General features: G+C 44.0%; 1 protein-coding gene across 1 annotated transcript in view; it reads right to left on the bottom strand.

The window, feature by feature from the left end:
- Positions 1 to 13490, bottom strand: part of LOC311111190 (polycystin-1-like protein 2) — a gene marked incomplete at both ends in the record, with an annotated part of 28930 nt that extends 15440 nt beyond the window's left edge. Inside the window, 14 exons of the mRNA XM_084153886.1 lie at positions 142 to 321; positions 455 to 597; positions 771 to 1160; positions 1422 to 1563; positions 1879 to 1996; positions 2176 to 2368; positions 2650 to 2907; positions 2999 to 3406; positions 3503 to 3732; positions 3821 to 3968; positions 4163 to 4273; positions 10885 to 11073; positions 11229 to 11387; positions 13166 to 13490. Of these exons, the coding sequence (XP_084010012.1) occupies positions 142 to 321; positions 455 to 597; positions 771 to 1160; positions 1422 to 1563; positions 1879 to 1996; positions 2176 to 2368; positions 2650 to 2907; positions 2999 to 3406; positions 3503 to 3732; positions 3821 to 3968; positions 4163 to 4273; positions 10885 to 11073; positions 11229 to 11387; positions 13166 to 13490 (2994 nt within the window). The remainder of the gene's footprint in view (positions 1 to 141; positions 322 to 454; positions 598 to 770; positions 1161 to 1421; positions 1564 to 1878; positions 1997 to 2175; positions 2369 to 2649; positions 2908 to 2998; positions 3407 to 3502; positions 3733 to 3820; positions 3969 to 4162; positions 4274 to 10884; positions 11074 to 11228; positions 11388 to 13165) is intronic.
- Between the last annotated feature and the right edge of the window lie 645 nt (positions 13491 to 14135).

The raw sequence follows: 14135 nt of genomic DNA, 5'->3' as shown, positions 1-14135 counted from the left end.
TAATAATTGGTGCCTCGTTTTTGGAAATGGATCCACGGGCCTACAAAAGCGGGTCGCCACTTGCCCATCCCTGCCGTAGACATTCCTGGCATCAAAGCCCATACGCCCTATGACCTTCTTAGCATATTACCCCGTTCTCACCTCCTCCCTGGCACCTTTCTGATCCTCACTGGAGCCCATATTCAGAATGTCGGACACGGACTTGAACATCTGACCAAGGGTCTCCCCAGTGAGCAACCCCTGCTGCTGTAGCTGAGCGACAGTGTTCTCCACCACAGACTGCAGATTCTCCACTGGGGAACTGGAGTTGGCTGGCCAAACCTTGGAGGACAACAATGAAATGAGAGCTCCATATACTAAATTATAAATGTGAGCTCTATGGAGCAGAAAGGCAGGACATATTCCATGCATTAAATCATTAAGTAAATGATATGATTTTTACTTGATGACAAACCTCAGTGGTGATTGTGGCATTGGTTTTTCTATCCCCATTTATTACAGTAACCACCACAGACAGACTGTAGTTGTAACTGTTGTTCCCGAGAGGTAGGAAGATTGACTTAACTTCATTTACGTAACTGCAGCGCAAATGTTTATCTGAAATATAAATAAATATTATATAAAGTATTCTCATACAGTGGATGAAGCTTTATCTGAATACACGGCACATCATTCTTTATTTTTTATTTACGGTCCTGCTACTCAACTTCTTTGATAGGGGAAAGTCTCCTGAAATAGATTACATTGTGGACAGATTTCAGACAACTCACCTTGGTCAGTTTTGAAACAATATTGGCATTTGCCTGTGGAGCAGGAGGTTGTTGCACAGGTGATATTAAAAGCATCTAGAACTGTGCCTGACTGAGGGGAAATTATACAGGAAGGGATGCTGGCGATGGTAGTTGGGGCTGTGGTTTCAGGTACAGTTACAGGTACGGTAGTAGTTGCCGGTATGGTGGTAGCAGCCGGGAGGGTAGTAGCTACCAGTGGGATGGTAGCAACTGGTATGGTAGTAGCAGCTGGACGAGTAGTAACAGCCGGTAGGATGGTGGTAGCAGCTGGTAGGGTAGTAGCAGGCGGTATGTTAGTGGCAACAGGTGCAGGTGTTGCAACACCTGGTATCTGAATGGTGTACTTGACAACTCCAGATGTCGTCTTACCTAGAAAAAAAAGTTAATATAAATAAATACATTCTGTATATTTTGGTCTGGATGTACAGTATTTACTCTAAATATCCATGATCAAGTGATACATTACCTCAAATATAACACATTGGAACGCCGTGATTAGTTTTATGGCCCACATTACAATGGCTAATTTGACATTCTGATGTCAAGTTGAACATACATGATACTCATCCTACTATTACCTGTAACTAAAGCCATATAACAACACATACTCTAAAGTCAATGAATACCTACCATACGCTATCACATTGAGATTCAGAGACCTGGACTGTGCATTTCTTAGATTTTCACTTGTCACCATGTATTCATTGCCACCATCTATTCTGTGTAGCAGTGGTCTTTGCTTTGCTTTTTCGTAGCAGTGTTTGAGGGCGCCCTAGAAGAAATTAGCTCAAAATTAAATATGTATGACTACAGCTTTTAAACAATCGAACTTCACATGCATTCATTTCGGTTACTTATTTTGCTCATGTGACAAATTACAAATTAATGTGTGTATGTGTGTTCAAACACCTGTGTGTTTGTGTGCATATCGGAGGGGTTGGTTAATAGCAGAAGACGCATTTCCGTCTGGACTAATAAAGTATATCTTATTTGATTCAATCTGAAATGAGACAACAGAAGTTCTATCTATTCATGCACTGAAAAGCACTATTCATAAATATGCACAATAGAGGAGTCTCAGACTTACTGTCAAAGGTCTTGTGTCCTCAACATGCCAAACTACTGTTGGGCAACTCGTTGTGGTGGTACACTCCAATTTTAGCATTACATCGTTGTTTATGTTCACTGGGTTACAATTAGAACAACTAAAAAAATAAAGGTTCACTTTTATCATACAATAGATCTTCTGGGACATAGATTACTGTAAATTAGAATTTGATTCAAATTTAGCTTCCTCGTTTGATAATGCAAACCTCTCCTAACAAACAAAATGTCACTCAGGATTACACATCTGTCAAATGAGCCATTCCCTCCCTTGTTTTACCTTATGGCAACATCTGTGAATTCTGGCGGAGTAACAGTGATGCATTTCTCTGCTTTAGCCACTTGAGCCCCAGGACCATTTTTCTTCCGCACAGTGAAACTGTATATATAAAAAAGAAATGGGTCTGGAAGACAGGCTGCTGTAATCACATGAGACTCCTGGTTTGTTTTGTCTCTGCATTTACATTGTTCATCTGTTGGAATAAATGGGGAACATGGTTTGAGTAAAACATCTGTGCTGAAAGCACATTAAAGGTCCTAGACAATCGATACTGTCAACTGGAAACCAGAGAAATACTTAGTGAGTTTAGAAGAACAATTATATTCATAGAATTCATTTATATCTAGCACAGGCCATGAAGATACGACTTGAACAAGTGAGCCACGTAAATAGTCTTGACCAAAATGTTTACTGTAGCCTACTAATGAGTTGAACTGAGAGGTGAGTGTTCTCATTGACAGCCCTGGTACTTACTGCATTCCCATTCAAGTTGTATCCCAGGCTCACTGATTCTGGGTACTCCACTCAAGCCAGTCAATCCAAGTGTGATATTTTGAGTGAAGTCAGATGGACGTTCTGGATCGGAAGTGATTTCCATATTAGTTTGGGAAAGTCTTTTATGCTCCTCTGTCTGAAAGTCTGATTTATTGTGGCAAACAACTGTTGTGTTCCCCACATCCACATCCATGTGTGAGAAGACATTCCAGGCCCTGACTTTCACTTGCAAATATCCTGTAACAAAACAGCTGATATAAATAAACAAGGAAACATTTAATCTTTACCTATCTTCTGTCAATGTTTCTGATTGTATTTGCGTAGGTACCTTGGATAGTGGTTGAGATATTGTAAACCTGCATGCTGCTGTTTTGCATGTCTCTGGTCTCAGAGATGCTGTCGTTGGCTCCAGACACCTGGAAGAGAAGCTGCACCGGGGCTCCCCGATCCAGGGAGACTCTAACATAAAGGTCTGAGTCTGGACACTCTCCCTCCTCAGCCATCACTGATCCCAGGAGGCCCTCCACAGGCTCCAGCAGACACACCTGCAGCTCAGTGGACACACCCAAGACAGAGACCCCGTTAGAGGCATGCAGGGTCAGCTGATGGCAGCCAGAGCCCAGCTGTTGCTCCACCTCTGGTCCCACTGTGATGTTGTGGGGGATGATTCCTCTGACTGCTGATGAATTGGCCACCAACATCTCACCACTGTGGATTTTGTAGGTCACATTCGTACCTGTAGATAGCAAAGTTGTCTCATTCTACCAAGAATTGTACTCTCGGAAATGGAAGACCAGATGCTTTTATTTCTGCCTATGTTGTTTTTACTTACCAGCTTCTACTTCAACCTGGATTTGAAGGGGGCTTCCATACATGGCCTTGCAGTTTACGCTATCTGTTGATTGGTTCATGCTATAGCACTTAATGACGCCAAACTCCCCGATGGGCTCCTGAATGGTGATGGCTTTCTGAGCTGTCACATGCCACTCACTGGTGGTACACTCCACCCCAACCATGAAGACACCCGGACGGGTGTATTTATGAACCACACTGCTCTCCAACCTGTGAGAGTGGAAATTCCATTAATTGTGGATGAATTAGGGACTTTTTGCCATTGATGTTGGGTGATTTACATTACTCAGTTACTCACTCTTCTGGACTATAAGGATCAATGTTGTGCCCATCTCCAGCACTTAGAGTGCAGGTCAGGTTACCCTGGAATGGATGGAGAAGCCACTTCACTGTTATGGAGACGTTGTCAAAGACGGCAGCCAACTTGCTCATTAATAAGTGGAGACCTGTGAACCACAGATATGGCTAGGTTAAATTGTGACTGTGTGTGCTAGCCACCACTCATAATGTGTTGAAATACAACATTAGAAAACCGTAAATCGAGGCCTTCACTATCTTAAAACATATTTGGGTATTTAAATGGAATGTAGAAGGGAGGAAAGGAGAGACAGTGAGAGAGACAGAGGTAGAGTGTTCTGACCATCTTTGCAGTGGTATTCCACAGACAGGTAGCTTCCCAGCCCTGGGCAAGGTTCACCAAAGGAGGCCACATCTGCTGTGGCCTGGCACGCCTGCAGCCCAAGGCAGTCTCCTGGAAATGATGCACATTAAATAGAGATATGAGAGGTGAAGAAATAGAAGAGGAGAGTTTTCCATCATAATTATTATCAAAATCATCATTAAGATCATCCACATCATCATTATAATAGACTTATGCAAGTGGTCTGAAAATAAGAATCATGTGTGCACACTGTGCAGAGGAAGGATTATTATCACAACACCTATTCTATTTGCCATTCATAAATGAAACACTAGCTTAAGCAATGACTTAAACCTAAGGTCCATATTTAGTGCAGTACATTTAGATTTCATTCATGGTATTACAACCATTTAAAGCTTGTAATTTCAAAAGAAGGGATATATATTTTGTGGCTTTGCTTTCAGTCTTGACATTGTATTAGCGTCTGTACCTCTATTATGGTTTTCGATGAGACGCAAATACATTTTTATTGCTGCCTCAGTGCATCTGGTGCCGTTGTTGAAGCTGTGTGTGTTTTACAATATTTACAGTTCTGCTCTATGCTTTGCAAATGCAAGCATGTTCTAAGAGCTCAATGTTTAAATATTGTTCATCAGGTTGTTGTTTCGCAATAGCTTCTTGCTAAAGTGGAATGAAGTTGAATTGCTGCCTCAATGTTCAGTTGAAGTCGGAAGTTTACATACACCTTAGCAAAATACATTTAAACTCAATTTTTCACAATTCCTGACATTTAATCCTAGTAAAAATTCCCTGTCTTAGGTCAGTTAGGATCAGCGCTTTATTTTAAGAATGTGAAATGTCAGAATAATAGTAGAGAGAATGATTTATTTCAGCTTTTATTTCTTTCATCACATTCCCAGTGGGTCAGAAGTTTACATACACTCAGTTTGTATTTGGTAGCATTGCCTTTAAATTGTTTAACTTGGGTCAAACGTTTCGGGTAGCCTTTCACAAGCTTCCCACAATAAGTTGGGTGAATTTTGGCCCATTCCTCCTGACAGAGCTGGTGTAACTGAGTCAGGTTTGTAGGCCTCCTTGCTCGCAAACACTTTTTCAGTTCTGCCCACCAATTTTCTAAAGGATTGAGGTCAGGGCTTTGTGATGGCCACTCCAATAACTTGACTTTGTTGTCCGTAAGCCATTTTGCCACAACTTTGGAAGTATGCTTGGGGTCATATTCCATTTGGAAGACCAATTTGTGACCAAGCTTTAACTTCCTGACTGATGTCTTGAGATGTTGCTTCAATATATCCACATAATTTTCCTTCCTCATGATGCCATCTATTTTGTGAAGTGCACCAGTCCCTCCTGCAGCAAAGCACCTCTACAGCATGATGCTGCCACCCCTGTGCTTCACGGTTGGGATGGTGTTCTTCGGCTTGCAAGCACCCCCTTTTTCCTCCAAACATAACGATGGTCATTATGGCCAAACAGTTCTATTTTTGTTTCATCAGACCAGAGGACATTTCTCCCCATGTGCAGTTGCAAACCGTAGTCTGTTTTTTTTATGGCAGTTTTGGAGCAGTGGCTTCTTCCTTGCTGAGCGGCCTTTCAGGTTTTAATTTTATTTTTTTAATTTTACCTTTATTTAACTAGGCAAGTCAGTTAAGAACAAATTCTTATTTACAATGACGGCCTACAGCGGCCAAACCCGGACGGCGCTGGGCCAATTGTGCACCGCCCTATGGGACTCCCAATCACGGCCGGTTGTGATAGAGCCTGGACAGGTTATGTCGATATGGGACTCGTTTTACTGTGGATATAGATACTTTTGTACCTGTTTCCTCCAGTATCTTCACAAGGTCCTTTGCTGTTGTTCTGGGATTGATTTGCACTTTTCGCACCAAAGTACGTTCATCTCTAGGAGACAGAACGCGTCTCCTTCCTGAGCAGTATGACGGCTGCATGGTCCCATGGTGTTTATACTTGCGTACTATTGTTTGTACAGATGAACATGGTATCTTCAGGCGTTTGGAAATTGCTGCCAAGGATGAACCAGACTTGTGGAGGTCTACACATTTTTTTCTGAGGTCTTGGCTGATTTATTTAGATTTTCCCATGATGTCAAGCAAAGATACACTGTTTGAAGGTAGGCCTTGAAATACATCCACAGGTACACCTCCAATTGACTCAAATGATGTCAATTAGCATCATTTTCTGGAATTTTCCAAGCTGTTTAAAGGCACAATCAACTTAGTGTATGTCCTAACCGACTTGCCAAAACTATAGTTTGATAACAAGAAATGTGTGGAGTGGTTGAAAAACGAGTTTTAATGACTCCAACCTAAGTGTATGTAAACTTCCGACTTCAACTGTATCTGGGCCCTTTATTGAATCTGTGTTAGCTTTACAATATTTACATTTCTGCTTTTTACTTTAAGCCGCATGTCCTAAAAGTGCAATGATCAAATACTGCACAGCAGGCAATTACTTTGACCCATTACAAGCACTTTGCTTAAAGGCCCAATGCTGTCAAAAACATGATTTTCCTGTGTTTTATATATACACTACCAGTCAAAAGTTTGGACACACTGTCACGTTCGTTCATAGACGGGTCAGACCAAGGTGCAGCGTGATATGCATACATGTTTATTTAACCGAATAAACCACGACAAAACAACAAACTAAACGAAACGTGAAGTCCAAGGTACACAAACAACAAACCTCACACGGAACAAGATCCCACAACTCAATAGTGCCAATAGGTTGCCTAAGTATGGTCCCCAATTAGAGACAACGAGCGACAGCTGCCTTTGATTGGGAACCACACCGGCCAACATAGAAATACACATACTAGAATATAACCACAGAAAATACAACATAGAAAATCACACCCTGACTCAACAAATAAGAGTCCCCAGAGTCAGGGCGTGACAGTACCCCCCCCCCCCCCCCCCAAAGGTGCGGACTCCGACCGCACAACATAAACATAACAGGGTAGGGGCCGGGTGGGCATTCCGCCTCGGAGGCGGATCCGGCTCAGGGCGTGACGACCTCTCACTCTTCGCCTCCCTGTTGCGCCCCTGGTCTGGTCTAGACATCGGCGCGTTGCTTCCCCTCTCCTTCCTCCCACTATACTCCAAGCCCTGTCTGGATCCTGGTGTGGGAGACCCCGAACCTGGAGAGGGGCTGACGTCTGGGTCTGGACTGAAGCCGCTGACCGGAGCTGGACCGGGCACCGGTGGAGCGGTCTGCTCTGGCTCCGGAGTGGAGCCATTGACCGGATCTGGACTGGACCCCGGTGGAGCGGACTGCTCTGGCTCCGGAGTGGAGCAGCTGACCGGAGCTGGACTGGACCCCGGTGAAGCGGATTGCTCTGGCTCCGGAGTGGAGCAGCTGACCGGAGCTGAACTGGGCACCGGTGGAACAGGCACGGGCCGTGCCGGACTGGACACACGCACCACTGGCTTGGTGTGAGGAGCAGGAACAGGCCGGACCGGGCTGGTGACGCGCACCACTGGCTTGGTGCGGGGGGCAGGAACGGGCCGTACCGGACTGGCGACGCGCACCACTGGCCTGGTGTGAGGAGCAGGAACAGGCCGGACCGGGCTGGCGACGCGCACCACTGGCTTGGTGCGGGGAGCAGGAACGGGCCGTACCGGACTGGCGACGCGCACCACTGGCCTGGTGTGAGGAGCAGGAACATGCCGGGCCGGGCTGGCGACGCGCACCACTGGCTTGGTGCGAGGGGCAGGAACAGGCCGGGCCGGGCTGGCGACGCGCACCACTGGCTTGGTGCGAGGGGCAGGAACAGGCCGGGCCGGGCTGGCGACGCGCACCACTGGCTTGGTGCGAGGGGCAGGAACAGGTCTGGCCGGGCTGGCGACGCGCACCACTGGCTTGGTGCGAGGGGCAGGAACAGGCCGGGCCGGGCTGGCGACGCGCACCACTGGCTTGGTGCGAGGGACAGGAACAGGCCGGACCGGGCTGGCGACACGCACCACTGGCTTGGTGCGAGGGGCAGGAACAGGCCGGGCCGTACTGGGAACACGCACCACTGTCTTAGTGCGGGAAGCAGGAACGGGCCGGACCGGACTGGCGACACGCACCACTTGCTTGGTGCGAGGAGCGGGACTGGGTTCCTTTATTAACCCCCGCTCCTTCTGCTGCCTAACCAGCTCCTCTCGCCGTGCCTCTACACTTTCCTTCTCCCTTTTAGCCTCCTGTAGCACCTCCCTCTGACCGAATAACTCCTGCTCCCTCTGAACCAATAGCCCCCGTAACATGGTGGCCTCCTCTCCTAACCTGCAGACCCGCCCTTTAACGGCCTCCTGCTGCCTCGTCGTCCACACCGTGTGCCCCCCAATTTTTTTTTCTTGGGGTTGCCTCTCGGGTCTCCGTCGTCGGCACTGTTGGCGCCGTTTTTCCTCTCTATACCGAGCCTCCACTGTCTCCTCCCAAGGACGGCGATCCATCCCAGCCTGAATCTCCTCCCAAGTCCAGGATCCCTTACCGTCCAGGATCTCCTCCCAGGTCCAGGCTGTCTGCTCCTGGACACGCTGCTTGGTCCTCGTTTGGTGGGATTTTCTGTCACGTTCGTTCATAGACGGGTCAGACCAAGGCGCAGCGTGATATGCATACATGTTTATTTAACCGAATAAACCACGACAAAACAACAAACGAAATGTGAAGTCCAAGGTACACAAACAACAAACCTCACACGGAACAAGATCCCACAACTCAATAGTGCCAATAGGCTGCCTAAGTATGGTCCCCAATCAGAGACAACTGCCTCTGATTGGGAACCACACCGGCCAACATAGAAATACACATACTAGAATATAACCACAGAAAATACAACATAGAAAATCACACCCTGACTCAACAAATAAGAGTCCCCAGAGTCAGGGCGTGACACACACCTACTCATTCAAGGGTTTTTATATATTTTTACTATGTTTTACATTGTAGAATAATAGTGAAGACATCAACACTATGAAAGTGTTAAACAAATCAACATATATTTTATATTTGAGATTATTTTCCTTGATGACAGCTTTGCACACTCTTGCCATTCTCTCAACCAGCTTCATGAGATAGTCACCTGGAATGCATTTCAATTAACAGGTGTGCCTTCTTAAAGTTAATTTGTGGAATTTCTTTCCTTCTTAATGTGTTTGAGCCAATCAGTTGTGCTGTGACAAGGTAGGGGGGTATACAGAAGATAGCCCTATTTGGTAAAAGTCCAAGTCCATATTATGGCAAGAACAACTCAAATAAGCAAAGAGAAACGACAGTCCATCATTACTTTAAGACATGAAGGTCAGTCAATACAGAACATTTCAAGAACTTTGACATTTTCTTCAAGTGCAGTCGCAAAAACCATCAAGCGCTATGATGAAACTTGCTCTCATGAGGACCGCCACAGGAATGGAAGACCCAGAGTTACCTCTGCTGCACAGGATAAGTTCATTAGAGTGAGACGCGGTGTGGGTGAATGGATTATCTCCGCATATGTAGTTCCCACTGTAAAGCATGGAGGAGGAGATGTTATGGTGTTGGGGTGCTTTGCTGGTGACACTGTCTGTGATTTATTTAGAATTCAAGGCACACTTAATCAGCATGGCTACCACAGCATTCTGCAGCGATACACCATCCCATCTGGTTTGGGCTTAGTGGGACTATCATTTTTTTCTCAACAGAACAATGACCCAACACACCTCCAGGCTGTGTAAGGGCTATTTTACCAAGAAGGAGAGTGATGGAGTGCTGCATCAGATGACCTGGCCTCCACAATCCCCCACCCTCAGCCCAATTGAGATGGTTTGAGATGAGTCGGACGGCAGAGTGAAGGAGAAGCAGCCAACAAGTGCTCAGTATATGTGGTAACTCCTTCAAGACTGTTGGAAAAGCATTCCAGGTGAAGCTGGTTGAGAGAATGCCAACAGTGTGCAAAGCTGTCATCAAGGCAAAGGGTGGCTATTTGAAGAATCTCAAATATAACATATATTTGGATTTGTTTAACACCTTTTTGGTTACTACATGATTCCATATGTGTTCTTTCATAGTTTTGATGTCTTCACTATTATTCTACAATATAGAAAATAGTAAAAATAAAGAAAAACCCTTGAATGAGTAGGTGTGTCCAAACTTTTGACTGGTACTGTATATTTCCACACTATTAGGGTGGAATAATACTATGAAATTGTGAAAATTATGATAATGCCCCTTTAGTGTAAGAGCTGTTTGAAAAGACTGCGTGAAATTTTTGTCCTGCCTGGCGACATCACCACGCGATGAATTAGTTAATAAACCAATAAGAAATATAGTTCAATCTAAACTTCTCTGCCAATAACAGCTATTTTTCAGTTTTCCCCTTCCAACTCAGACCACTCCCAGACAGTCCTAGCAAAATTCTTGCTTTAGAAATGGCTGTATGCTAAGAATCTATTTTTATTTATTTTTGACCATTTTAATTGAAAACAATCACAGTAAGGTACTTAATTGTTACCCAGAAATAATTGTATATTGAGATAAAAATGGCTGCTTTGGACCTTTAATGTTCTTACTCATACAATGTAAGAACAAGACTATTCTTGAATCAATAGTCAAACCAAAACATATATCCAGATCCTAAGTGATGGATGGAGCAACATTCATGGACAAAATACACCTTGCACAATATTTCAACAGTTTCAAAAACATTAGACTTCACACCATACCTGTCACTGAATCTATAACATCTATCCAGCTACACTCCTCCTGTGTGGAGGTGGCTGAAGAAGCGGGACTCGTCCGGCAGTAGTGAACCGTCTTACGACCATAGAAGCTGTCATCAATCTCTATTACCTGACCAGAACCACACTGTAGTGTGGCATTGTGGTCAGCACAAGCAATGGAGCGCCCAGACTCTGAGACAAAGAAGTAAATAAGGTTGAATAATTTCAGAGTGAAAGGGAATAGCAAGCACACACAGTATATTCCTCGCTACCTTGTTATTCTGCATGCATGATCAGATGCATGCACCTATTGTATGTGTTTGCACACAAACACAACAAATACAAACCAAATTGGCAGATGAAGTGTAGCTCCTGGCTACAGTTGCTTGTTGCCTCCCACTGAAACCCTGAGCTCCTCAGTATGTGACCACAGCCAGCCCCTGGACCAGGGTCGTTCACCCAGTTAGAGTAGCTGACATCAGAGCCATCAAGCCAGGAGAGAGGACCTGAGGATGTACAGCACACACAATTAAAGTATTCTATTCTATATAGAGTATATAATTATTCTATATTTTTATATTCTATTTATGACATATATTCCTACAAAATGATATTCCAGCTGTTCATCCTGATACATCATTCAGTTAACACTCTAATACACGTAATAAAGCAGAGTAAGGGATATGACGTAAGAAAGCAAAGTCAATGCCACAGGAGCCGGCTGTGAATAGGTGATAAAGTTAATCCTTTGTGTGGGAATAAAAAAAGGCCTGTCTAAATCAAGGGACTGGACAGCATACCCTATTGAAGACCTTATTGAATGACAAGTGTTCCTCAACAGCCAGGTGCTGCTAAAAGGAGATATCCAAATGTGACCATCTCCTAGCAATGGTGCGAGATAAATACATTATAAATCTCCCAGTGAGAGACAGACAGGCCAGCTGACTTGTGAGATAGCCACCAAACCCAGCCTCTGTCTACTTCCAGTTTTACTGGCAGATCAAAGAAGGTCCACTGATAAAACAAGACCAAGAGTAACCATCTTTGTCTCAAGAGAAGTGGTAGGCAGGTGGGCGGATCATGTTATTTTAGGAGACTGGGAATTGAACTGATTTCTGATTAAAATAATCATGAAAAAAATGATTTGGAGGAATACTTCCACCACAGCTCAGTAAATGAGTAGGATTGTTCTATAAAAAACACAAGACACTATTACCTCTTTCAAATATCAGTTAAATATCTAGGCCTACTCTCACACAAAGTCATCATGGGCAATTCCATGGAAATGTAATTGCGCTGAGACTTTTTCACATAAGCCTACTTTTAACAATTTACACTGAACATTTTACAAAAAAACATTTACTGGAAGAACTGTGCAGATGAGTGTTTGGTAACAGAATTTCGGTAAAATCTCCCTCAGTTTTTTATGTGACCACATTGTCCAAAAACTCAGTTAAATATCTGCCCCAAATTAAGATTCAAAGATGTCTACAGAAACAATCGGGTGTCAGCTATGACATGAAACCTTTAACCTTGAAGATATTTTGGTTATTAAACTACAGTAATTAAGTGGATTTACAGACCAGGTAACAGAATTGCGGTAACAGAATTTAATCATGGGTCCCTGATCTGTACTACACAGAAATGCATCATTATGGATATGAAAGTCATGCTCTTCATGGTGATGTAACCTTTAATAGGTACACAGGTAGAAATATGCTATATCCATCTTTGCATATTTGGGTATTATTCTACACACTGGCTATTATTTTAACGAGCTCCTCCCAAAACAAGACAAAATTTGAACCAATCATAGACGTTTACGTCATTGAACTTTTAAAAGTTTTTCTGGTAGATGTTTTCTAAGACCCCTTTTCCATCTGTTTGACCAGCAATCAAAGCCTTTGCTCATTATTCCTAATATTTAGGATAGAAAATGGTTGAAAAAAATTATATGTGCCTTAATTTTTCAAAAATATAGCTTTCATTATAAACTGGGTGGTTCGAGCCCTGAATGCTGATTGGCTGAAAGCCGTGGTATATCAGACCAAATACCATGGATATGATAAAACGTATATTTTTACTGCTCTAATTACGTTGGTAACCAGTTTATAATAGCAATAAGGCACCTCAGAGGTTTATGGCAAATAATAAAATAACTCCTTGCAAATACGTCCTTGCACAAAACAGTTTGCTCTCAACATTTGATTTCCTTTGCATAATCATATCTATTATTATACAATATGTTGATGGCAATTAGTGTTTTCTTCAGTTGTCCTCTTACCCTCAGCAGCAGCAGAGTCCAGTGTTAGGTTTGGGGAGGCAGGTGCCAAACCCAGCCACCAGTCCTGCTCCGGCTGCAGGTGCTTCTGCAGGAACTGCTGGGTTTCATCGTTTAAAATAAAGGCCAGGTGTCCACCACCCCGCTCACACCAACCCTGTGCACTGAGGAAGGAACGCGAACGCTGTAGACCCACAAACTCATAACAGGAGCCGTCAAAGCCCTCTTGGTACTCTGGGCAGGATAAAGCTGCTATCTCATCCTCAGCACAAGACAGGCTTAAGAGCAGAACCATCAAGAGCAACCCAGAGAGATTAGTGCTGTCCATCTTCACCCCTTCACCTGTGCACTGTTACTGGCAGCCTGGTGACATGCTGTCTTTAAAGGGGACTGACGTCAGCAATTCCCTGCCACCACTTCAACACCACAGAATGATCTGTTCTGGCTCCAACAAAGGGCTGTCCGCCTTACAATCTGGCTTTGTGAGTTCCCATTGGACGCATTATCCTTGTTCACAAACAAACAGAGCACAGGCCTATGGTGAATGGGCTGTAATAAGGTCCTCTGTCAACAGCCTCCAAGTTTTACTCTGCCTTTAAGGCTGCCAATAATGTAACACTCATTGCAGCCTCCATGCAGTATAAGATAATTGTGCCCAGTAGGCAGTGCTATAGACTACAGTAGGCTACTCTGGTTAGAGAGAGAGACCTTTATACTGTATATCCAACCACTATTCAAACCCTAGCAGAAGCCCTAACCTGTCTTATTCAAATGATAAGAAATCAACATATTTTTACAGTCAGAATTTCCTTTTCAAAGTATTTCAAGGACATATCAAAAAAGTTTGTATTTTTAGTAGTAGAGTATTAGAGCCACCATGAACTATGTTCCCGCTCTCAACCCAGTACTATTCTGCCAGCAGCACAAATGATGACATTACTTAGTCTCCTGAGTGGCGCAGTGGTCTAAGGCA

This window comes from Coregonus lavaretus (assembly GCF_964263955.1).
Source record: "Coregonus lavaretus genome assembly, chromosome: 37".
Classification (NCBI taxonomy): Eukaryota; Metazoa; Chordata; class Actinopteri; order Salmoniformes; family Salmonidae; genus Coregonus; species Coregonus lavaretus.
Note: the sequence above shows the minus strand (reverse complement) of the source record. Positions and strands in the feature narration are given on the sequence as shown.